Here is a 26,477-nt window from a genome sequence, read left to right as displayed (position 1 = left end):
AGTGATTTTATATCTATATTAATTATATTTTTCATGTGAAAACAAGATGTTTTGATGCAAGCTTTTTCAGTTAAACTATATTTTATGATCCGTAAATAATATATATCCTATGCCTTTTGTTGATTTTTGTTATCAATGAATTTATTGATTAGATTTTGGAGTTACCCATTTATTGTTGAGTCAATAAAATCACCATTTCCCAGAGTCTAAGGTGATATCTTCAAATTGCTTGTTTTGTCCAGCTGGAGTAAAAAAACCCCCAAAAAACAGAGGTACTAAATCTATAATGTAATAAATGTAATTTTAAATGAGATGATAATAATTTACAACTTTTAAGCCCAAACGGACGACCCTGTGGCGTAGTTAAATGGAAGATGGTCTATTTATAGAAGATCTGATAGTTATACTGTTTTGAAAACCTGAGGTATTAAGCTTTCAGAGTCCGTAAACCAGCTGTATGTTATGACAACTTTATCTTATCTACCGTAACCAGTAAAGCTCACCATTTATCCCTCAAGACCATTTATTCTAGCATCAATTATATCTATTTGATGGGAACTCTGGCTGTTTTACAGATCAGAAAAGAAAAAAAGGAACCTAGGAACTTTTTTCCCACACCTGTTTCACAGATGATGTTTTTAAGAAGCTTCGAAAGTTTTTTTTTTACACCTGTCTCCACCTGTCCCCTGTCTTGAACTCAGGAGAGAAAAAAATCAATTTAGATCAGACTTGGATCAAGAGATTTTGTTTTCTCATTAGATTCTCAGGGCTTTCGTAAGTGGCAGTAAAGGAGGAGAGGCAAACATTTGTTAAAACAACAAACAACTTTACCAGATTGGAGATTTCAAATGTGTTGCTCTCTAAGCTATGATGTGAAAAGTGTGTTCAATACAGTTCAAAGGTGATGTATTCTAATGTGTTGTTTTATCCCTGCCTCTTCATGTTTATTTGCTCCTCATATGTCTGCATCAAGACAAAATGATGACAAAAAAAATGAAAAATGCTTGCTTTGTTCAACCTCCATAATAGCCTAAATATGACACCATCATTGTTCAATGCTTCAAAACTAAATACTGATTTCACACATATTATCTTAACCAACAATTAGCCCGCTTTTAAACAGATGGTTTTGTTTTGTTGAAGGGAACGAACCACACAACAACATGAGTGCATCATTATGAGTCTCAGTAATGTTTTATGATATAAAAGATGCTTTATTTCATCTAAAAGTCAAGTTTGTAATACTTTTAATGATGGCTTGTCTGTTATTTTCTGAATCCCGGAGAATTAAATCCACATCATAGTTAGTCGGCGCTGATAGATGGCTGATGGGGAAATGTTAATTAAATGGAGACACATACAGTCTCTAACACCAACACATTGTCCAGGTGGCTGAATAGTTCATGCAGGTGGCACATAGAAATATAGAGAGTAATTACAGAATGTAAATATCACTAGTTCTGCTCACTGCTGTATCTAAAATGAACAGAAGGAGATCCAATTGCAGACTTATCCATCTCAGATAAAAATAGTTCCTGGCAGTGGTGTGTGTGACTGTGAATATCACAGCTGTCATGAAAGCATAAAATACAATTTACTAAAAGCCACATGACAGCAATTAGATTTCCTACTACAGTTAGTTATTGTTGATAGATGCTAATAGTTAATAATATACAGTTGAAATGACCCTTTTCAACCCATAAATACAACTCAACATGTAGATAATACTGAACTCTCAGTTACTCTGATTGGTTTCCTGCTCAGAAACCCATCTGTTGTTGTGCAATGTGACAGAACCAGTCACTATTCATCAAATAGATATCAATTTCTTTATAGATTTGGAGCACACGTCCGTTCCTATACATTTTAACCATGATTCCTGATCTATGTGTTTGCTTCTGTGTTTAAATCAGCCTCAGCTGGATCATTGTTATTGCCCAGGAGGGAATCTGGAGTCAGAGATGACAATTATATCGGGGGAAGATGTTGGCTCGTCGCCACTGGGTCACTGAACGGGCTAGTTTTAATATTTATATATTTCACACTATAGAGTGTGAGGAGGGTTTGCCTCATAGAAATAGAATAGGAGTATTAAAAGAAACTGTCACACCAGCGTGAGTGAGCCTGAACAAGTCCTCGACTGGGTTTATAAGGAAGTTAACATGGAAGTAACCTGCTACCTTCTTTGCAACGTAAGCGGTACACAAAGAAATGTTGATTGAATGGGAATGTCTGTTCCACTTTGATTCTATTTCTATGATTTGCCCTCTTCATCCAGGTTACTTATTAGTGGCTTTTTCTAACATGCATCAAGGGTTTGAAATATCTGGGAGCTACAGCGAGATTAACTTGCTAATTTGTGTGCTTATTAGCACATATCATTTTCTGATAATTGTTGTCAACAACAAGCAATGCAAATTTTTGTGTCTAATAAACAGGGTTAGGGTTAGATTGGTTAAATGCTGGCTGGTCCTGCTGCTACGATGCACCCATGGGGGCCCACTCAATGCACGTTACACAGCACACATTGTCTTTCAACTGACAACTGTGAACATCATTGAGGTTGTATGTTCACAGTTGTCATTGGATGAAACCAAGGTCTGGTCTTATCAAAAAAGTTACACAAACCAATCCCTGTCTAGTCTGCAGAGAGTGATTTAATAATTAATAATTCCCTGTGTTGTACCAGGCTAATTATTCTCTGTATGAATTTAAATGTATGGATGGTATATTTTTGCATGTAGGTGGGAGTGTGTACAGCACCCTATAACCTGGAAAAAGCAGGGCCTCCTATTAATTATATGTGTGATTCAAACCTGCCTCCATCCCTGTATCTCCTGTGACTGTGTGATATTAAAATAATATTTATCCCTCCTTGTCCCTTCTTTGTATGTTCTGTCCTTGCTGTAAAAGCCATTCGTTAATCTTTTTTTACCTGTAACAGAAGTCTCTCATCTCCAAGGATGGCGGCTTTCCTCCAGTCGATGACTTCGGAGAAGGGAAGCTCCCAGCCGTTGCTCAGAATAACCGGGATGCAAGCCGCCTGTTAGAAAGAGAGAAGTGAGAAAAAAAATCATTATTTGTGGAGAAGTCGTGTTGAATAAACGATATTGGGCAAGAAACGATCCTTACATAACATATGCTAGGAATGGAGTAGGGGCAGTCAAACATTGTCAGTGTCCTCACTAATAAAACTATGTTTAATGATTTATTGAGATGAACCCAATCTTCTGTCTTTGTGTACTTGTTTAAGGGACAAATTGTATCTACAGTGTTAATTGTATTCCTACTTATTTTTAAGTACTGTTAGATTATAACTAATGGTGTTTTTCTATCAGAGGATTGTTTTGCCTCAAAGAAGAAATTAAAATGTTCTCTGTTGAGATGTTTTCACAGCTTTAGAGGGAGGGAGAAAAATCACAGTAGCACATTAAGTCTAACCAGAAGTTGAAAGCAGAGCACTGGCATTTATGTGTTAATGGATTGCAGTTTATTGTGCACTCTGCCGCACTAATACACTGAGTAATTATTTAACTGGAAAATATTCTGTTTTCTGGATAATTTCTTCCACTATCCCATATTTTGCACCTCATATATTTCTGGTATACTTTCATTATATTCTCAGTTTAAATTAAATAAAAGTTATTACATTAGTGGGAATTAGGCAAATCTTTTTTTCATATCCTTAACAACAAAAATACCAAACATTTCAGCAGAGTTGATTGTGCTGAACGGTAAAAGTATATAAAAAAGAAAATGGGCAAATTTGTAAAGCAATGGTTTTACTTTTTAAACCCTTAAGTGGTGGGAAAGAGGATTGAGTAACACTCTCTATGACACCCTCTTCTATGACGCATTATAATCTGCTTATAATACTGTGTAATCAGTTTCTTATAATTCCCATAGTTGAAATGCATTCCAACTGTACAATATATGTGCGAATAAATTATTATTATTATTATTATTATTATTATGATCTTTTTATAATTACTTTCTAATGCATTCTAATGTGATTATAAGTTTACTCTGAGTGGTCATTGTTTGCTTTGAGTTCATTTTGTAATGCTTTATGTGTTGTTCTTCTACAAATATATATATATTTTTTTGCTTAAGCAAACAATGACCCCTAAGAATAACTTATTATCAAAATGAATGCATTTTAAGTATGTTTATAATGCATTACAGATATGGAAGTCATAGAAAGCGCAACTGGGGAAATAAACCTTACAGAGCATTAACATGACAACATTGGAGCTCACTGAGTTCATTGTCCGGTCAGGTGATGAAAGTCCAGAGGGTCAGTTCAAACATGAGCTCTGACCTTTAAGCATTTAAAGCCAGTATATGAAGGTTTAATGAATGGTTAACAACACACTATTATGTCGCTGTAAGCATGCATAAGGGCATTTTAAGTGAGAAATAAGAAATAAAGAACCTATTTCCTTTTAAGCTGTTGAATCACTTCTCTTTGAATTGGAGCCATGCCAATTTAGCTCTGTTCAGACCATTACTTGGAATTAAGGATACACTGTGATCATGTTTTATTTACATGCATGCATTTCAGGTATTTTTTAAAAAGAGATTAAATCTATAGTGATTATGTTGTTATATAACTTGTGTTACATGAATGCCCTTATTTCACACTGTTGATCTTATGTGCTTTGTTGTGTAATTATTATTATTATATTTGATCTAATTCATTGAAATATATGTTAAATGTTAAATGTTATATACATATACGAACTGACTTTTTATGTGTGTTCAACACATTTATGAAATTCAACGCGATTTATGAAATTCACTTGTGATTTTTCAATAAGGAATATGTTTAAGGACTAGTCACATGAGCATATTTTATTAAAAATACATTAATAAACACCCCCCAAAAAATCATATTCATGAATATGATTTTTTATTACGTGTTCACACATTGCTTATAAATGCTAGTAACAAAAGAAGAGATAATCAGGACAGATGGGTAGTGATCATAGCCCGGCTTTGAGTTCAGGATGTCACATATCAAATGGAATGTATGGCGTCTCCTTAATGACATACTGTACGGTAAGATTCGTCTGTGTAGTCTCAAGTAGCAGAGCAGAGTGTGGGATGGATAAATTCAATAAGTCTGGTATTTTCATTTAAAGTTCAAGTTCGACTGGATTCTCAATCAAGTGAACCTGAGAGATTAAAGGAGATTCACAAAATGCCGACTGCATGATCAGTGACCTGTCGAGGCAAATTCTCCCTGCTGTGATTAGTCTGGCTTTGTGAGATTACTTTTTCTTTTCTTGTCTTTTCTCTCCGTCATCCTCCTACGTGTCCTCTAAATGTTGATTAGCATTACCTTTTCACAGAGGACTTCTTTACCTCTATTTTGGTCTAATTTGCTAAAACATTTACCATTATAATAATTGACATGCATTTGAATAAAAGTAATGCCCTTTGTCATTCTACCTATTGCTTTGTGCTTCTTTTCTTTCTAATCACCACAAAGTTCAGCCTACGCTTTCTCATTACTTTTGACTAAAAACAGTGAACACTATGGGGACAAAAATGCCAAACACAAACTACAGAGAGGAACGTGGAACCTTATAAATACATAGTTATGTAAAGTAGTAGCTCTCTCATAAAAACTTTTACTCCAAGCTGATTTACTCACTCTACTAACTAAATGGAGAAATTAGTAGGAAGTAGGGTTTTCAAAGTAATGAGTAAAACATGTGTATACATCCTTTCAGCTCTGCGTGGCTCAAAGGTGTAAGCAAGCACAACATATTTAATTCCTAAACGGCAGAGTGTGTTGCGTGTCATCAACAGAATATATAATTGGAAAGTGAGGAATAACAAGAACAAGGTAAACAACACAGCCAGGGGCAGACGCAGGGCAGAGTTTGAAACTTAGTGTCAAAACAACAAAGAGACAGATTGTAACAAGGTGCTAATGAAGGATGAACACATCTGGGGTCTGAAGACGTTTCTCTTCTCTGTGATCTGTGTATCTACAGAAACAGGCCTTTTCTGTGGCAAGGGGATGACAGATTGTCAATAATAATAAGATCAACTGTTGCTAAGAGGAGGACGAAGAACTCTTTGATTTGTTGAAGTTCCCAGCTGGAGCTCCGCAAGCTGTCAGATACATGGATGTATAAAAAGATCAGGATACAGCGTTGGAGGCGTTGCCCCTGTTCCTTCCTGTGAAAGTTGTTCATTGGCTCATGAAGCAAAAACTGACAGGTGCCTTAAAAAAACTATTTTAGAAAGTAATTTATTTTCAATTAAAAAAAAATATATATATATTTAATATCAATCATTATAAATAGAATATTTTATTCATAGATTAATTTTGTTCCCCCCCTTTCATTTTACATGATGTGGTTTGGTCCTGCCCAAAACCAGGTGTGAATTGAAGGCGCGACGGTATGCCACATTAATTTTTTCCAAAAAAGTCAGTGAGTTGTGGAAATTTATCATTGGCTTGGTTCATAGTGAAATAGTATAACAGAATATCATACAAATATAATAAATAAAAATAATTAAGGGTTTAACCATTACACCACCAGTATTACATCCTGACAGTGTGGATAAACATTGTACTGAAGCGACATTTAAACCTAGGAGATAAAAATGACAGAACTGAGATTAATGAATTCATAAAAATAAAACATTTCACATGGAGGCTATGGCATTGCATTTGGGAATTTGAACTCATGACCCTCCAGCTCCAAATAGCAACTTAATATTGCTCCAATAAGGAACAAATTTCCAGATATGATGCAGGTTAATAACTGACATTTCTCCCATCTGCAAAGCGTTTTGGAGAACGATGATGATCTATGCAAAAATATGCAAGCGCAAAGTTTGTTTGTTCTGGTCAACATGGCGGACAATGTGAATACGACCAACTACTTATGTAGATATAAACAGCATATTGTAAAATTACAAAAAAATAGGACCTTTAGTTTCAATTGGTTATAAATTATTGAAAGCATACTAATTGATATTATATTAAATTAAATGTATTTAAGGTGTCAGTATGCTTTAAACAAAGTGTAACTCAGATTGTCTCACAGAGCCTTTACACACGCTTGTACAACACATGATACAACATTGTCTGTAGTATGTTCACACCACACACACACACACACACACACACACACACACACACACACACACACACACACACACACACACACACACACACACACACACATTACAATCACATAATCCAAACACACACACACACACAGATTATCCAATCACATAATCCAAACACACACACAACACACACACACACACACACACACACACACACACACACACACACACACCTGCAGTGCCTCCAGAAAGCGGAAGGATCCAAGACGTCGGCCCCGGGGCACCAGGCAGAAACTGGAGTTATGAAGCAGTTCCTGGTAGTCGAACCTACGAAAACAGAGTTAAAAAAAAATCTGTTTAGAAGATGAGGGAAGAAAACCTCGCCAAACAAAAGAAAAAGAAAAACTTACAAAAAGTACTTAAGGACAGGCGTTTCCCTAGTGTATGAGCTGATCTTATGAGTAAATAAAGACTATTTACCTCTTTTTCAGAAAAAAAATAAAGGCAATATAACAGAGAGAGAGAGAGATAAAGAGAGAGCAGAGGATAGTCAAACTTCCATAAAATCGCTTTTGAGCTTTTATGCTTTTTTGTAATTTCTTAGTATCAAAAAGGCATTTTCAGGAAAATTTCCAGGTGACAATAGTTTAGAGCTCTATAGAGCTGAAAGATAAAGAGCAAATAAAAATAAGATTACTAAATCTATGTATCCACGTTGCCATTTCCTCAATGTTCACACATACATTTTAAAGAACAATCCAAAGCAGTTTATTCCTTTATGGCCAGCAAAGACTTTTTTCAAGGACTTGATCTCTTTCATAAAATGTGAGCTTGTAGGAGGCAGAGCCGTAGATTTAGCACTTCAAAAAGATATACAACTGATAAATAGTGATATATGCTTGAGAAATAAAAAGCAATCCACAGCTGTCATACAACCAAACACCAGTGGTCCTTAACACATTTTGTCTAATCAAGATATGTAAAGAGTGAGGGTTTCACTAAACTATTGATCTGACAGCATGGTGTGTCATGTCCGTGAGGTGAGATGCAGGTGAAGGCCAATACCATAAATCTATTGGCAAAAATATTTTAGTGGGAGTTAGCAGCAGCTCAAAAGCTGTACAGATATTTAGCTGCAGTTTTGTGGAATGGGTTAGCTGGGAGTACTAATTTAATTAGCTCTATTTTAAAACTAAATGCTCTCTAAAGAAGTATGGTCCTAGATATAACTAGTGAATTTGTCAAGTTGCAGTATGAATCTTGAACTTGAAGTTGTCTAAGCCTGATAGATGTTAACTAATGAGCTCATGGACATAGAATAGAAGTAGAGAGGACATTGAACTGATTTCCCTGGTCATTTGACGATTACAAAATAAATTAGCATTGCTGTTAGTCTTTATGTTGATAACATACTTCAATGGTGCCGTAAAGGGGCCATTAAGAGAGTGCAAGCAGCTCTGTGGAGACTGATGGCTGGCTAGTTAGCAAAGTAGCTTGTCCTTTTACTTCTACTACTAGTAGTGCATTTATTCATGTATTCATTTTAAATGGGTTGGATGTGTTGTATTGAATATGTGTTGTTGCTGCCGCAATCCTGAAGGCAGCCTTATAAAAACTCTCTGATTGTAGGACTGTTCCACACAACAAACTAGCAAGTAATTTCTCTCTCTGTGACTTTAAAGCTGTGTGTGTGTGTGTGTGTGTGTGTGTGTGTGTGTGTGTGTGTGTGTGTGTGTGTGTGTGTGTGTGTGTGTGTGTGTGTGTGTGTGTGTGTGTGTGTGTTGTGTACACACATGATCTCAGGGCTGGCCTGAGGAGATTTCAGATTGCAGCCTAATCTGTCTAGGGATCAACTGTCCCCACAACCTCACCACTAGACACTGTGTGTGTGTGTGTGTGTGTGTGTGTGTGTGTGTGTGTGTGTGTGTGTGTGTGTGTGTGTGTGTGTGTGTGTGTGTGTGTGTGTGTGTGTGTGTGTAGCTGTATGTGTGTGTGCGTGTGTCCACCGGTCTGGAAAGCCTGCCTCTAGAATGTGTGTGTTTATGTATGATAAGTCTTTGTGATGAGAGAACGTCTGGCATATCACTTACTGTCAATGCACCTGTGTGTCTGTTTATCTGTGTGTGTGTGTGTGTGTGTGTGTGTGTGTGTGTGTGTGTGTGTGTGTGTGTGTGTGTGTGTGTGTGTGTGTGTGTGTGTGTGTGCGTGCGTGCGTGTGTGTGTTTGTGTCTCTATGTGTGTGCTGGTATGTTTGTGTGTGTGTGTGTGTGTGTGTGTTTGTGTCTGTATGTGTGTGTTGGTTTGTGTGTGTGTGTGTGTTTGTGTGTGAGTGTGTGTGTGAGAGAAAGAGGATAAGAGCAAAATAAGATGTCAGGTGTCCAGTTTGTCAGCCAAAGACAAGGTCATTCTAACCGCGGCTGAGACACAGAGAGCCGGTTGTCACATATAAAGATGATTATTTGGGAACAACAACACACGACTGGTTTGACTACAATTAAATCTTCACCACACGACTCCTCTGTTTCATGGTTCAATGACAAAATCCCATTCTTGCGGCCCCTAAATTTTTGTGATTGCCATTTTCATCTCAAATGAAAGAGCCTAGTAACATGAAGAAAAGCTGCTTTGTCCTGAGCTGCCGCCTGTACCGGTATTCTGGAATACTGAGCACCCAAGGGCCTTTTGCTCATGATACTTAGAGAGCCTCTAAGTGAGCCAAACCCAAAAAAACTACAAGGCAAATGAACATTGTACAAATCTGATAGGAATTATAGGAGACGAGAAAAGATGAACCAAACAATGGTTCTAGCAAGGGCCCTTTTCTTGATTTTACATAACCTATAGGTCACGTGGTTCTCCAACATGCTTGTGAAACAGTTTTAACGTTAGCAGCAGAGGGCAAAACTGTGGTACCCTCAGGTCGCATCTGAATTGTGTTGCTCCTAAAGTAGTGTTATTGGGGTAAGGATGGCAAACAGAGATACCAGAGTTGCACTTAGCAGCTCACACTTTCTTAGTTTTGGAAAGGCTAAAAGGGAGGAGTGAGCAGAAGGGCATTCAGTTGGTTATAATCTGTAACCACACTAGATGCCACCAAATCCTACACACTGTCCCTTTAAGAGAAGTCCTAGCTAGTATAGCTAGTAGTTGCAAACAAAGGATGAAATCAACCATATGTGCCAGTTGAGACATTTAACTTCTATGATGACTTGAAGCCTGGCAACCCTGTAAGGTCTGCGATGCCCCCTGACAATCATATTCTCTTTTAAACAGTCAGAATAGGGGAATGTGTGAGAAGCTCAGGATAAAACATCCTCTAGACCCGATACTGACTGCTTCTCCAATAAAACAACTGCTGAGGAGCTTCCAAGACTCTCTGGTCCACAGTACCACAAGTTTTTGCCATATCTTGGGCATTGATTGATTCAGCTGTCACAGCAGCCTCCTCATACCCGTGTTTCCTGGTATGCTTGCCCAGTGCAGCATTCCCATGTGTAGGTGTTACCTCCCAGGGATCTTTTCAGGTGTTGCTGCAGCACCTCTTCTCACCCTCTCTCTGAAACGCTCCGTTGTAGCACTTGCTCCTCCCTCCAGAAAGCAAAGTCTGTTGTGATTGGTCAACGTTTCACATTTAAAAAAACTCTTCCTCCGGCGCTTCAGCTCCGTCTCTCTCTTTTGTTGTTTGAGGGCGGGCCAAACTAGCCGGAAGGAGTTTTACGTCACTTCCGTAACATTATGACCTCATAAAGTTACAGAAGTGAAGGAGAGAATTCAATCGAGCCGTTTCAGGCAGCTCAGGGGCTTCTGAGGGGGAGGGTAACTCCTTTTAGGCGCGGATTTCAGGTTTTACACTCTACGGTCCTTTTACATGTAAACTAAAAAAATATAACACACTAAAGAAGAGGGAAAAAGTGGAAAAGCATAATAGGGCCACTTTAATGTCAAGACAGTAGTTAAAGAACATTAAACAAACTAGCCATACTTTCTTACATTTGAAGGTTTTTATCTCTATATAAATTGTGAAACATTACCCATTATTATGTTGCAAGTATTGCATAAAGTCTGCCTAAAATTGGTCCTCAAAGCCACTTGACCAAACACATTTTCCCAGTAACAGTCTAAAGACATCACCTGCAGAAATATCTACGACCAGAACGGCTCACTGCATTTGTTGACCCAACATGTCAGTGTAGACGGCGCTCTTTATCTCTGCTATTTTTCTGTCAACTCACTCTCCACACACTGCGTTTAGAATTGAAAAGGTCAGTGATCAAGGACGAGAACGAGTCAGTGCTTTTGCCAGGGCTTAGATCCCATGAGAAACTGAGACACCCTGAGCGTGTCTAAGAGGGAATCCCAGGATGTCTCAAGAGGAGCTGGAGAAACATCCTGCACTGAAGAAACAGGACATTTATTGGCTGCTCTGCAAGGTGTGTTGCCACCATCACCCTGACATAGAACAGTACCGGAATGCTCCTAACCATTTGACAAAAGTGTTTTAATAAACCCTTGTTTGTTGATTCCTTTCACCATCAAAATTAATCAGATGTAAAGGGATAAAACTGAGAAAAATAGGTGATGGAAAGGAGAGGTAAGCTTGAGAGGAATAGGAGACAGCGCAGTTTGAGTCCAAGTCAGATATTGGCGCCTCACTCCTCTCACTGGCTGATCCTCTCAGAGCACATTTTCCCAACCCATTAATCCATCATTATGCTTCACTCAGCCACCTGCCTCTGTGTTGGCAGTGAAGATAGTAGAGAGTGTGTTTTGCCTCTTTGTTCTTACACTTATATGCATTCATTGTCTGTTTTTTCAAGCGAATGTGTGTATTGGTTTATACCTCTATACAATGCCTATAAAAGATCGTGATTTGGCTTTTTTGACAAGAATTTGCAAAAAAAGCTTCTTTCATGTCAAAGTGATAACAAATTTTTACAAACTAATGTCAATTAATTAAAAATATATAGTGTAAAATAAGTGTTTGCATAAATATTCACCCCCTTTAAAGTTACTGACCTAATTCAACAGAGGTCCAGCTTGTTGATGCCAGCAGTGTCACAATTAGTGAAATGGAGATCACCTGAGTGCAGTTGATGTGTGTCAAGTGATTGTAATATAAAAACACCTGTGTCTGGGAGGTCCAGTCTCTGGTTCATCAGTATTCCTGCTACAATTGCAACATGAAGACAAAAGAACACTCCAAGCAACTCAGGGAAAAGATCATTGAAAAGTACAAGTCAGGAGATGGCTACAAAAAGATTTCCAACTCACTGGACATCCCACAGAGTTCAGTTAAATCCATCATTAAGAAATGGAAGGAGTATGGCACTTGTTTAAATCTGCCTAGAGCTGGCAGTCCTCACAAACTGAGTGACCGGGCAAGAAAAAGGCTGGTGAGGGAGGCCACCAAGACACCCACGACCACTCTGAAGGAGTTAAAAGCTTCAGTGGCTCAGATGGGAGAGACTGTTCATACAACAACTGTTGTCCGGGTTCTTCATCAGTCGAAGCTGTATGGGAGAGTGGCAAAGACAAAGCCACTGTTGAAAAAAGCTCACATCAAATCTCGCCTGGAATTCGCCCAAAGGCATGTGGGAGAATCCAAGGTCAATTGGAAGAAGGTTCTTTGGTCTGATGAGACAAAAATTGAGCTTTTTGGCCATCATACTAGACGCTATGTTTCCATCCATCCATCTCCTTCCGCTTATCCGGGGCCGGGTCGCGGGGGCAGCAAGCTAAGGAGGGTCCTCCAGACGTCCTTCTCCCCAGCAACACTTTCCAGCTCCTCCTATATAATCTCTCCAGCGTGTTCTGGGTCTACCCCGGAGCCTCTTACCAGTTGGACGTGCCTGGAAAACCTCTAAAGGGAGGCGTCCAGGAGGCATCCTGATCAGATGCCCGAGCCACCTCAGCTGGCCCCTTTCGACGCGAAGGAGCAGCGGCTCTACTCCGAGCTCCCTCCGGATGTCTGAGCTCCTCACCCTATCTCTAAGGCTGAGCCCAGCCACCCTACGAAGGAAGCTCATTTCGGCCGCTTGTATTCGCGATCTCATTCTTTCGGTCACTACCCAAAGCTCATGACCATAGGTGAGGGTTGGAACGTAGATGGACTGGTAGATCGAGAGCTTTGCCTTTCGGCTCAGCTCTTTCTTCACCAAAACGGTCCGGTACAACGCCCGCATCACTGCTGACGCTGCACCGAACCACCTGTCCATCTCCCGCTCCATTTTACCCTCACTCGTGAATAAGATCCCGAGATACTTGAACTCCCTCGCTTGGGGCAGTGACTCACTCCCAACCCAGAGGGTGCAATCCACCGCTATGTTTGGCGAACACCAAACACTGCACATCACCACAAACACACCATCTCCACCGTGAAGCATGGTGGTGGCAGCATCATGCTCTGGGGATGCTTCTCAGCAGCAGGCCCTGGAAGGCTTGTAAAGGTAGAGGGAACATGAATGCAGAGAAATATCGCCAAATCCTGGAGGATAATCTGACTCAGTCTGCAAGAGAACTACGACTTGGGAGAAGATTTATTTTCCAGCAAGACAACGACCCCAAGCATACAGCAAAAGCTACACAGAAATGGTTCAAAGACAACAAGGTGAATGTTCTGGAGTGGCCAAGTCAAAGCCAATCGAGAATTTGTGGCTGGACTTGAAAAGAGCTGTTCACACCCGATCCCCGAGCAACCTGACAGAGCTTGAGCTGTTTTGCAAGGAAGAATGGAGAAAAATTGCAGTGTCCAGATGTGCCAGCCTGATTGAGACATATCCACACAGACTCAGTGCTGTGATTGCAGCCAAAGGGGCATCTACTAAATACTGACCTGAAGGGGGTGAATATTTATGCAATCATTTACTTTACCTTATATATTTTTAATTAATTGACATTATTTTGTAAAAATCTGTTTTCACTTTGATATTAAACATTTTTTTATTTTTTTTTGCAAATTCTTGTCAAAAAAGCCAAATTATATTGGCCATGATTTCATGTATAAAAGCAACAAAAGGGTGAAACATCCAAGGGGGTGAATACTTTTTATAGGCATTGTATATAGAAACTGCCAGTACTGCATGCTTGTTTCCTTCATGTGTTAAAACAGATGTGTACAGTATTTATGTGTGTGTGTGTGTATATATAAAACATTTTCACTCAAAATTTTGAAATAAAGACTTTTGGTCAGTGGCCCTAATACAAACTGCAACGCTTTAGGTACCCCTTTAGCGTCGTGTCAGATTTAGCTGGTAACATGCTTAGTGTCTTTTCAAAAATAAACCACATAGGTTTATGCAACAAAAGTACTTGGTAAGGTTTGGGAAACAAAACTTTGTGAAGTCTGGAAATGACATAACAAAACCCAGGTAAAATAAGTCAACTTTGACTTGGTTTCACAATGAACGAGAACAGCAGTCCTCTGAGTGAAAATCCTGTGTTTTTTTGACCCATCCAGCCTCACCTCCCACCAGCCCAGCCTTTTGTGCTCTTTATACTACGTCGGTTGCTCTGACCGTCTAACAATGAAGCAGAGGGGTTTACATTAGAGTTAGTTGAAAGCCCGGTGCATCTCATACAGACGCTAAAGGCTGCCTAGGTGGGTCGGTATCAGATGCCAAGGGGCACTGATCAGGTATGAAATATAAAGAGCTCATCATTAAGCTTTTAATTCTCAACCAATAACCCAGGATTGTATCTGTGCATTTTGTATGAAAAAAGGTAATCAGATCATAAGAAGCCACCAAAAAATTATCTAGGTGAACACTTTAAGTTGTTTCACCGTCCTTCCGTCCCCTTTTTACTTACATAAATTCTGGTTTATAATGAGGCTTGTATTTGCACTCTACCTTCACTCTGCTCCTGCAATGAGCTGTGCTCAAGTGTTCTGATCAGTATTTGATTACCGCAGAACACACAACAACTTTTGTATGCATGGGGGAAACAAATCTGTGTGAAAATGATTTTAAACTAATCTGGTAGTAATTCCAAGAGACTATAGGTGTGGAACTCAAGTATTTTTCTCTGTTTGTGTGCATGAAAGAGACAGTGACACAGACAGGAGAACAACAGAGTTGGATGATCTCCAGCAAGAAAGAATTAAAAATCAATACGTGCCACAGAGAATCACTCAGAACATTTAAGCTGAAAAACAAAACAAAATCTTGTTGCTCGCTATAAAGTAAAAGGGTTCTCTCAGCACAGACACTAAATAGTTTCAGGAGTGAGGTATCGATTTGAAGCCTTACAGAGTAGACCCTGAGGTCTGGTTCACACTAGTGAAAAATATGTTTTTATATCTGAAGAGAAAAGCCAAAAATCACAAAACAAAATATCACACACCAAGGTAATACAGTGGGAGAGCATTCCTCATAGACACATTGTAGCAATCACTTGTTTATTCTCTGAGTCAGATTATATTTGGAAGTTTCTAGTCAGAAACATTCTCAACAAAATTTTCAAGGCAAAGTAAAGTGCAAACAAATACAGCTGTGTACGGCCCCAGGGGTTGACATGGAGATTTTTATGAAGCGCATGTAAGATTTAGTAAATTGCACGCACGCTTTACTTGAGCGCACACGCACTTAAGATCTGCCGACACTGTCACTCTAACTCTAGCTTGACCCGCCAGACGGTTTGTTACACGAAATCACCTGAGAAGCTGTCATTGGAAAATGTTTGGAGAAGGGCAGGCGCTTTCAAAAAATACTTGGCAGGTGATTGGATGAACCGTCTATCAATCAAAGTCATGCTGAAGCGTAAAAACATATTTTCCATTGAGAGAAGCCATTGGTGTCGTTCTTTGCTCTTCTTTCAGTGAAGAAATATTTTCCAGTTCAGATGTAACTGATGCTATTGCAGCACCAACGGTAACCTCTTCAGGAGCCGCCATTGTTAACAACGCCTGTAGCTCCCAGTAGATCCTCACAGGAGGCTGACCGGTACGTTCTCTGTCTAACCGGACACAAACTCGTTACTTGAGGCCTGACAAGATGGATTTTTGAGTGATGTGTGGACCCACGATTCTAACAAAAAATTTAAATTTACAAATGTCTTATTATGAAGATAATTTATTGCCATTTTTGTTAGGTGCTCAAGGACACACACAACATGTTTTGGTGAGAAACACTGAAACTTTGTTTACATGGTTAAAACACAGTGTGCCTTTAAAACTTCTTGAGGAACGACTTAAAGGTGTCCTTTAACCACACACCCTTTCATCTGTTTCTGTTAAATAACTAAAAGCAGATTCTGATGTCTACTTAGTCTTTGATCAAATATCTGCTGATCTAACTGTATTATATAAACACAGATCTTGTTAAGCTGCATGCAATAACATATTTAATACTGAAGCATTGAGGGTTTGGCATAATTTGTTATAAAAATATATATACTTTTGATTCAAGGTTTTGCACAAAAAGAAAGTATTGAAAAATGATGTTTAGATATCATTACAAAATAATTAGATTGGTTCATATAACAATACTCAGCCTCGCAATGAGCCTAATTCAAAAACTGTGTGTGCGCACAAATCTGGGAATCATCAATATTTTTTTTAAACTGACTGTTCATACTCATAGAAATTTTTTAGAACTGCCTCAGACCATGGGTACGCACAAATGATGAAGGTTTGGCTGTCTTAGATAATATAAAAACACCTTTAAACTCACATTAGAACCACATTCTCCTTTTTATATAGGGAAATGTGGGTGTGACAGTATGCTAGTTGCAAATAGCGGGCACACATCTGTTGGTTGGGATGATTCTGATTTACTGTGAGACTAAGAGCAAAATTTTCTGTTGCACGTGTCATAAATACGATGGTAATTTTGGTGCATACTTATTGTGAGTGCATAGTAAGAGCGTTGCTATGCACTCATTATTGAATGAGGCCCAATGATTGTGTAAGCAGGACAGTTATGTAACTTTTCTTAAGTCGGGGGGATTCCTGACTACAAACATTTATCATTATAAAGGCAGTGTACTGTGGAGACTATAAATGGCATCAGCAGTAATTACTTCAAAATGGAACCTCACTCACACTTGCACACACACACATTCAGGCAAAACATTTTTTTTGTTGTTGTAGTTGTTCAGTATGTGGAAAGCCTCACATTACTTGTGTGGCTCCGTTAATTATAATAAAGACATGCACACACGGAAGTCCTTGAAGAGAAAAATTTGTTCATAAAACAGCGAACAGGGCTAAAATGTTGCTCACCTGTGCAATTTACAAGACAGTGGAAATAAATTGAACATCTTGATCCCTTCAGTGAGATATATTCTCCTTAGAACAGTTGAAAAATAAAGAGGGAAAAATGAGCAAAGGTGATTCAAAGAGCATTAAAAAAGAATGCACAGCAAGGCAAGGGTGAAAGATGATCTCAAGAAAGAGATAATCTGGTCGCACAGTCAGGCTCCAAACATTGACAAATTTAAAAACCTTTGACCCAACGGTCTTTTGAAATTCCAACATCAGAAGAACAAACTTGCAAAACGGGAAAGACTTCCTCACAAAGTTGCATTCGTGGGCAGTCAGAAGTGGAAAACAAAAGATCAAAACCTTTCTTAATCTTTTCATTACAAGTCGCTATCATATCAGAAGTCAAGGCCATTTGTATGCCACTTAAAGGGTTGCAGAGTCTACAATAAATATGTCGAATAATGTCCAGTTTGATCACTTCGTACTTTAGGAACATAGGGCAAAAAGTGTAAATATATCTAAACACAAACGTTAAAATTAATTTTCTACTTTAATTTCGACTGATTAAAAATGACAAATAAGATGCAATAAAATCAAAGGAAGAATATAAACTCAATCCCTAAAGATCTGTGTGGCTATATCATATGTCACAGTGTTTGGGAGTAAATGCATTGAGGCAACACAGAACAGTCTTGTCGAATCCTCAAATTTGTTGTCTCCTCTTCAACAAAGCCGCACTCTTGTGAGTAGAACACGGAAGAATGAAGAGTTATGGTTTGATGTGTGTGTGTGTGTGTGTGTGGGGGGGGGCAACAAAGACTTTAAATTAACATCAATGTTTTTCATTGCTTTGGAATGAATCACAGGACAATGACTATAAAAAAAATGTAGACAATGGGATTCTTTATTTTATAGTGTTTGTTTTATGTTTTGTTTGTGTAGAAAAAATGTCAAATTTTCTTTATGTCAAATAAATATCCATACCACCGTCAATAAAAAATCACATAGGCACTACTTGTATATCAACTACTACTTTTTAAAGATACATTAGGTGATTCTTTGCCACTAGGGGGCATAAAAACATCAAGACACACTGACAGATATGCAGGCATAACATACAATTGTATTTGAAGTCCTTCCACCTGACTTATCAGTGTACGTGTTGATGTATACAGTGCTGTTACATTTTACCAGCCTTTTGACACAAATGTTGTCTTTTTTTCTACGTCATGTACTCCTTTAAAGAACCAGCTGTGGGCCTAAAACAACACACTGAGCGAGACTACAAATTGAACTTTAAGGTTGTGTACATCTCAATGACAGTATTGAATGTCTATCTTAGTTTGAGCAATTTACAAGTATACGTTGTAGTCCAATTACATGTGATAATCGAACAGAACTAATATCCGTATGGTGCAAGTTTCATGACGAATGCAGACCTCTGTTGCACATTGTTATTAAGTTCAGCTAGTTAAGTCAGCAAGTTGTTGACACTGTTGCTGGGGTTTATCCCCACGATTTGATTTGAGATGACACTTCATACCCAACCCACCATGGAAACGGAAAGGAAGTTGATAGAAAGAGGGTGTAGGGGGCTGCATTGGATTTGGGCCTCTGTGTCATATATGGGTGAGAGAAGGAGTTTGTGGCAATTACAATACAAAGTACAGTGGCATTGATGGTCCCAACACTCAGTACAGTGAATAGACACATGAAAAGGAATCTTAGCTGATCCTTAGTGAGGCTTTAAGGCAAAGGTGGTCCTAACTCAGGACACCAAGGGTAAATGTGTCACACTTTGAATTACTAAAACAATTCAAAGCGCACAGCTGAGAATCTATCTCATTAAAAACTCTTAAAAGAGCTGCGGTCATGGCTTAAAAACTGACTGAAGAGAAAAGAGTGAGCGACCTGGCTCTTTGGAGTCTGTTGGAAGCGGTTTAATAACTCGTCAAAGCATCAACACGCCATTTAGTCCACCGTCAAAGAGCGTGGCAGGGAATATGTGTGTGTGTGAGTGTTTGAGAGAGTATGAGCGGCTGCTCTCTCCACAGTGGGTCTTGTAAATGTGTGTGCCCACATTAGTGCAGAGGTGTGCTCGTGCATTTAAAAGCGCTGCCGTTGTCTCCGATCTGTAGTCAACAAATCACATAACTCAGATGGCATATGGAAAATGTCTGATGCTGGCCTATGCTGCAAACAATGGAAAGAAATGAGGGTCTGCTTGAGTGGGGAGAGCATTAGTGATTTTAAGCTTTGAATTGTGTGTGTGGGTGTTTGTTGCTCTTTGTGTTGACCAAATGTCCTCACAGAAATATAAAAGATGGGAAAAATCCTCCAATTTGAGGACATTTTCACCAACCAAAGTTGATTTAGGTTTTGGGTTAAAGAGGAGAAGGTTAAAGGTCTCTGTAGGCTTCAAATTAACTGCTTTTCAGATATTCCAACAGCCAGAGACAATCAGTGAGAAAGCCACTCCTCCCAACACTTTTCATCATAATCTGACTTCCAACAATTTTTGTTACTCTCCAATATCAACAGTCAGGCAAACACGTCCAATCATGCAACAATCAACCAGGTTTGTGGGGGTAGAGAGGATTTAAACATTTCTCTCTTTTCATTTGTACTGAGTGCAACACCGTAAAAGATTGTCTGAAAGTGTGCATTATCATTCCTTTTGGTATAATTTATATTGTTTTAGCCTTTTTTTATGATTTCAAGCTTTACCCCCCTGACTTATAGTGTGGCCAAATGGGACAAGTGTGAAGTCTGGGTGGACCTTAACAAGGTGGTCTCAGATCAGTTAAACTGTGGAGTTTGCATATATTCACAACATATTTCATGTTGAATGGAAGAAAACATGACAAATAAAGTGCCTCACTTGTGTCATGTGATCATTTTTTTTCGAAGAGCGTGGATGTGGAAGAGGGGCTCTTATTTTGATTCCTTTGTCCATTAAATGTTCATGCTCCCTGTCATGCATACTGGGTTCTGGCTGTCTGTGCATTGTTGTCAATTTATACTTCTTGGCATTTTCCTTTAACTAAAAGACCACTGACATAATTTTAACCGCAACAGTGAAGAACATCATCACAATAGCAGGTTTCCATCCAAATGTAGCAAAACATTCTAACTGAAATTCAAGAAAATCTCCAAAGCAAAATGCTAATTGAAGCCTGTTTCCATCTATTACCATTATGCGATAATAAGGAGCAATTAAACCATTGCTGAAGTAGAGGGAAACAAAATGACGCATTTAGAAGAGCGCCAGACAAACGGTGCAAAACAATGAAGAACACACAATGTCACATGATATTTTTTAGTAAAATGTATATTTGTAAAATTATATTTTAATTTGAGAGAAGGTTACAGTCTCCTCTTCAGTGGACATTTAGGTTGCATGCTTCATGAATGTCACATTACATTACATTACATTACAGTCATTTAGCAGACGCTTTTATCCAAAGCGACTTACAGGAAGTGTATTCAACATAGGTATTCAAGAGAACTACTAGTCACCAGAAGTCATAAGTGCATCTCCTTTCTTAAACAAGCATCTAAAAGCATAAACCAGAGCAAAAGTATAGTGCAGAAGCAAATTACTACGAAAACAATAATTGCAAAAGACTAATACGAATACAATAAGTGCTACAAACTAATACGAATAGGATAAGTGCAGTAAACGAATACAATAAGTGCAGCGAACTGATACGAATACAATAAGTGCAACAAACTAATACGAATGCAATAAGTGCTACGAGGAAGGCTCAGGGTAGTACTTCTTGAAGAGGTGAGTTTTCAGCCTGCGCCTAAAGATGGGCAGCGACTCTGCTGTCCTGAGGTCAGTGGGGAGTTCATTCCACCACTGAGGGGCCAGGAAAAAAGCTGTGACCGGGTGGATCGGCCGCAGGGACCTCTGAGCGACGGGGCAACCAATCGCCCCGAGGCAGCAGAGCGAAGTAGTCGGGCGGGGGTGTAGGGCTTGACCATGGCCTGGAGATAGGAAGGAGCTGTTCCTTTCACTGCCCTGTAGGCGAGCACCAGAGTAAACTGGATGCGAGCTCTTACAGGGAGCCAGTGTAGAGAACGGAGAAGGGAAGTTGTGTGGGAGAACTTGGGGCGATTGAACACCAGACGTGCTGCAGCTTTCTGGACAAGCTCCAGAGGTCTGATGGCCGACGCCGGGACTCCAGCAAGTAGTGAGTTGCAGTAGTCCAGGCGGGAGATGACCAGAGCCTGGATGAGCACCTGCGCCGTCTCCTCAGTGAGGAAGGGGCGAATCCTCCTGATGTTGTAGAGGAGGAATCTGCAGGAGCGTGTGACCGCTGCAATGTTTGCTGAGAGCGACAGTTGGTCGTCCAGGGTCACACCCAGATTCCTCACAGTCCGAGTTGGCGTCACCACGGCTTCATCAATGGTGATGGACAGGTCTCGGTGCGGGCAACCCTTCCCCGGGAGGAACAGTAGCTTGGTCACGATTTATCTGCTAAGTTTCTTTCCGTTGCGGTATGTCAATTTTTTTTCCTTCTTGGTCAGAAGGAGGGGAAATTAACCTTAAGGACTCAAATAAACCCAGAGTGAAATCAGCCAACGACAAACTTGCATGTGCGCCTCATGTGCCTACGCACTGGGAATGCTTGTGTGCGACTCTCCGCAGCACCGCTTTTAACCTTCATAACCACATAACAGCAGCTCCGGAGGTCTCTGGGAGGGCAGGGCAGGCAGAGGTCGGAGAGGAGTCCCAGAGGAGGTTCCTCAAAGTTTATGTTAAACCAAACCACTTTGAAGAGAAAATACCGTTATTATAGAGGTCTGCTCCCGTCAAGTTTCATCAAAATACCAGAAGACAGATGGCACGACTTCACAGAAACACCTTAGCTTCGAGTGTGTGTGTGTGGTGGGGTTTCAGGGAAGAATCATTTGCATGTTCATTGCTGTGTCGGTGTGTCTTTGAGAGAGGGAGAGAAATTTCCATATTTATCACTGTGTGTATATGTGTGAGTGTGTACGTAAACATCACAGTTGAGACTGTTCTCTTCTCAGGCTGAGTTGAAACACGGGTCTCTGGGCTGGTATTAAAGCTTAATATTGCCAACTGGTCTGGCTCAGAATATTAATGCACACTCACTAAAAAGTAAATGCTAGAGAGGTAGACAGAAGCTCAGTTCCTGGTTCAACATTGGAAATCTCAAACATGATTTAAACTATGCATCAATCCAATGCATTGGAATTGTTATAATGTAAAGGTAGCATGGAGCCAAGGTACAAATGTAACAAAGCAGATTTTTAGAATGACACTAACAAAGAAACTGTATTTAAAGGATAAGGCTGGTTATATTTTTATCTTGAAAACACCAAAACCAACAAGTACCGTTTGTGTAGCCACAGACTGAAATAGCCTAATCGTCTATGATCCCCTATTAAAAACACATCAATGAGCCACACTGTTCCACTGGGTGACATGTTCCTTCATTACTATGAACATGGGCACTAGGGTTTATTTTGAGTCAATCACACAAACGCAAATACACTATTTACTCATGTTTGAGTAAAGTTTGCCGGAAACTACAGAGCTCAGCTATTGAAGGAAATAAGTCTTTTTTTTTATGAAAGTAGCATTCAGTCTTTTAAAGACTAAAATCTGCAAACAGAAACAAATGGGTTTGGATAAGAGCCACAGAGAGCCACAGAGTTAGACTAATGCATTTGGGATTTTTGGTCATTCTTTTTTAGGCTATTTCATGCCTTGTTAGAAAGTGATAGTAGAGAAATGACAGGAATAACTGTGTTGTCGGAGAAGTCGCAATTAAAGTCATAATATTTGTAGAACAAATCTACCTGTCCTATTAAACCAAAACTAACAGAAAACAACTAACCCTACTGTTCCAGCATAAATCTCACCATTGTGTGGTTTATTTTTTTTGTGTGTGATTGTTGTGCTAGTGAGCCATAATCCATAATCCCCTTTTCAATTGGAAAATATGTAAACCAACTCCAATCTCAACTCAATGCAGTTTCACGTCATTCATTAGATGACCTCGTAGCTGGCTATGGCCATGCTGTTCACACTTGAAGTGCATACAACTTTTTCGGTTCATATCTTTTTAACTTCTTATCATTTTAGGTTTAATTGTCACCTACATGCAACAGCAGTTGCTAAGAGCCAGCTTCTTAATTTCCATTTTCAATTTGACTTTCTTTTAATTCACCAGAGCAGCATGGTGCGTCACAATAAACCAGAGACTATTTGGCCTTAGGCACACTGAAAAAAGAATTTAGTAGCATCCAATCTCATTCAAGTGGCCTGAACAAGAGTTGTTGTCGTCAGGTAGACATTCTTGCTAAAAAGGAAACGGTAAAAGCTTTCTGCTGTTCAACCAATCAACTGTGACCTTTCAGGGTTTACATCCTCTTCCTCCCACAACACCACAGACAAAAATTCCCTTCAAAGTAGAGAAAAGCTGCAAACACTGCATCTTCATTTCTTATTTTTTCCAAGCACAAATCAGCAGGTGATGGGTTGACATTTCCAAATCACAGACATGGGTTGTTATTGTGTGCGTTATCAGCAGGTGAGAGTGTGTCTGTGTGTGTTTGTGTGTTTGTTATCAGAAATAATGTGAACATGAATGGCAATTTTGTGAGTTGTAAAAGTGTGTCAAGATAAGATTGTAAAATGTTTTTGTCTGCGCTGCCTTAGGTTGTCCACTTGCTTTATGTCTGGTGCGTGTATGTATTAAAATGATCAGGATGATGGATGTGAAATTGTTTTTGTTTTTCCTCAACCACTTGGGATGTAAGTCTGTAAATAGTGCAATGAAACCCAATAAAGCTTACAGAAACTTCCAACCAACATTTTTTACCACCAAAAGCTTTAAAGGTCCCATTGAGCTATTTTTGACCACTATTTGTGTTAATGAATGTCAGGCTTCATGCAAGACAACTCATTCTTCAGTGCATGGTACAAGTGATTTGGGAGAACTTGCAGCATTCACCAATTTTCTCTTATTTTAAATGTTGTCTTATGTACAAACACAATTTGCCAGTAGTCCAGACGGGTTGCAGAGGCAAGTACAATGAGTCTGCTCTTAACCAATTCATTCGCAAATTTACATTTCATTACTTTGAGACAATTTTGAGTTTGAAAATCTATATAAATTACACTTCATCTTAACGTGAACTTTATCCTCTTTGACTCTGCAATTTGAATCATAGGCTAATATAATTCTAAATTGATTAATATAGCCTAACGATATCACCATAATTTTAAATTGTCAGCACTCTTTATACTCCCAGATTCCTTGGTTTAAGCACGTCCTCTTAATTCCCCCGCTGAACCTGTTAAAATAATAGACTTTCCTTCATGGATCTCTGAAAACAGAATTTCAATAGAGGACATGGGGCAGGACATGGGGCTTTGAATTATGCTAATTTACAATTATCATGATTGCACGCTCCTTTATGGACAGGTTGCCTTCATCTTGTTTACCATGGTCATTTGAACAGTTATCGGAAGTTGGGAGTGTTTATTCTGAGGTGGAACACTCGCATTTTGTTTGTACTTATCTGGCAAGTTGCAAAATGTTGTTCCGCAATGGATGCAATCAAATATTTGGTCAGACCAACTAAGCTTTGTTAAACTTCTTGATGATTATGTTAAGGTACTCACTGCACTCGATTAAGGAAGCATCCTGGTCTTAGTTTAATACAGAAAAAAGTTTAAACCATCAAATTTTTCTAACCCTTATCGAAGTGCTTTGAGCTTGAGGTGGTGATCACAAGCCAAGACACAGACTTATGCAAAGTTAAATAGGAGGACTGCAAGCTAATAAACAATGAATATAAACGATATAATAACAACAATAAAGCTTCACAAATGCTCTATCTATAATACTATCAGAGCCTGTTAGCTCTGATAATGAGTAATGCTTCTCTGAATCATACACAGACACACATACCTTGAAAAAGTGCCGCTGCAGGTTTCAGAGGCCCAGGATGGTGTGTTTGTGTGCGTCTGTGTGTAGCTATTGTGTGTTAAAGCACTTAGCACTCCTGAGTCTCTGTTGTGGTCGTCGTTTTCTTATCTGCTTTCTAAGACGCAAGTGTATAGTAGGAATGTATGGAACCAAAGCCTTTACAAAGACATAAACTATTCAAACACAAATTGAAAAGCTGCATTTCAACAAACCTGCAGACTTGAATATGTGCAGAATTTCATACGTGCCATTTTTACATTTCTGAAGTGCAGTAATACTTTCAGGACTTTTGTTACATCTGTCAGATGTGCGCTCTCTATGAACCTTGAGCAACAATGTATGGGTTGAAATGTTTTTTAATCATCAGTAGAAGCATTTCAAACAACCTACAATGCGTTCCTAAAGAGCCATGTTAATGTGAAGTGTAATCTTTCCCTTTTTTGAAAAGCAAAAATGTGTTAATACAAACGGAGAATTCACCTTTCATTTTATACGGTAGCTTTGCAATGTTATAAAATGCAACAACTATGGTATGGACCGTTAACACAACAGCACCAAGGACATCAATGGACAAGGGCTACATCTTTAAATGTTGTTTTGTCAATCAAGAAATTAAAATTTACAGAATATTGATATAAAACAGAACCAGAGAATATTTGTTGGCTTACTGGCTTAAACATTTAATCAATTAGTAAAATACGGACAGGGGTGGCCACATACTTTTTTGAACATATAGTGTGAGCACCAGTGACAGCAAAAAATAAATTCCGGCAACTGATGGATAGACCAGGCAGTAAACATGCAGCAGTAACAGTGCCTGTTGTTCTGAAAGAGACAAAGCGTCACTAACACCTTCTTCACCAACTTATTTTTCTGTCTGTTTCTCTATACTTTATCATGTGAACTGTATCGCATGGATTGCAACCACAACAATTCAGTTTTATTCAGCACGGCTCCAGTTACTCTCTACATCGAGCCCCTCTGATGACCGCGGACAAACACTATTCACACTCACATATGATGGAAAAATAAACTTGTGAGGTTACCCTTGGTGCAGGCAGCCAGGAATCAATAATTCTGAATACACGCCACTTCACTTTTGCCGGCTCCGCTTCTAACTCACTCTCCCTCTATCTATCTCCCCCTTCTGAAAAGAAAAGTGAAAAAGTCATCTCCCCTCTCCCTCCACTCCCTCCCACCATGCC

The 26,477-nt window shown here is 39.2% G+C and overlaps 1 protein-coding gene across 1 annotated transcript in view; it reads right to left on the bottom strand.

The window, feature by feature from the left end:
• LOC129107479 (exostosin-1) overlaps positions 1-26,477 on the bottom strand; it is a 249,072-nt gene that overhangs the window by 41,628 nt on the left and 180,967 nt on the right. The window contains exons 3-4 of the mRNA XM_054618979.1: positions 7,329-7,422; positions 2,936-3,043 (exon numbers count right to left, since the gene is read on the bottom strand). Of these exons, the coding sequence (XP_054474954.1) occupies positions 2,936-3,043; positions 7,329-7,422 (202 nt within the window). The remainder of the gene's footprint in view (positions 1-2,935; positions 3,044-7,328; positions 7,423-26,477) is intronic.

This window comes from Anoplopoma fimbria, chromosome 18 (genome assembly GCF_027596085.1).
Source record: "Anoplopoma fimbria isolate UVic2021 breed Golden Eagle Sablefish chromosome 18, Afim_UVic_2022, whole genome shotgun sequence".
NCBI lineage: Eukaryota > Metazoa > Chordata > Actinopteri > Perciformes > Anoplopomatidae > Anoplopoma > Anoplopoma fimbria.
This window is presented reverse-complemented; position numbering and strand designations above follow the sequence as displayed.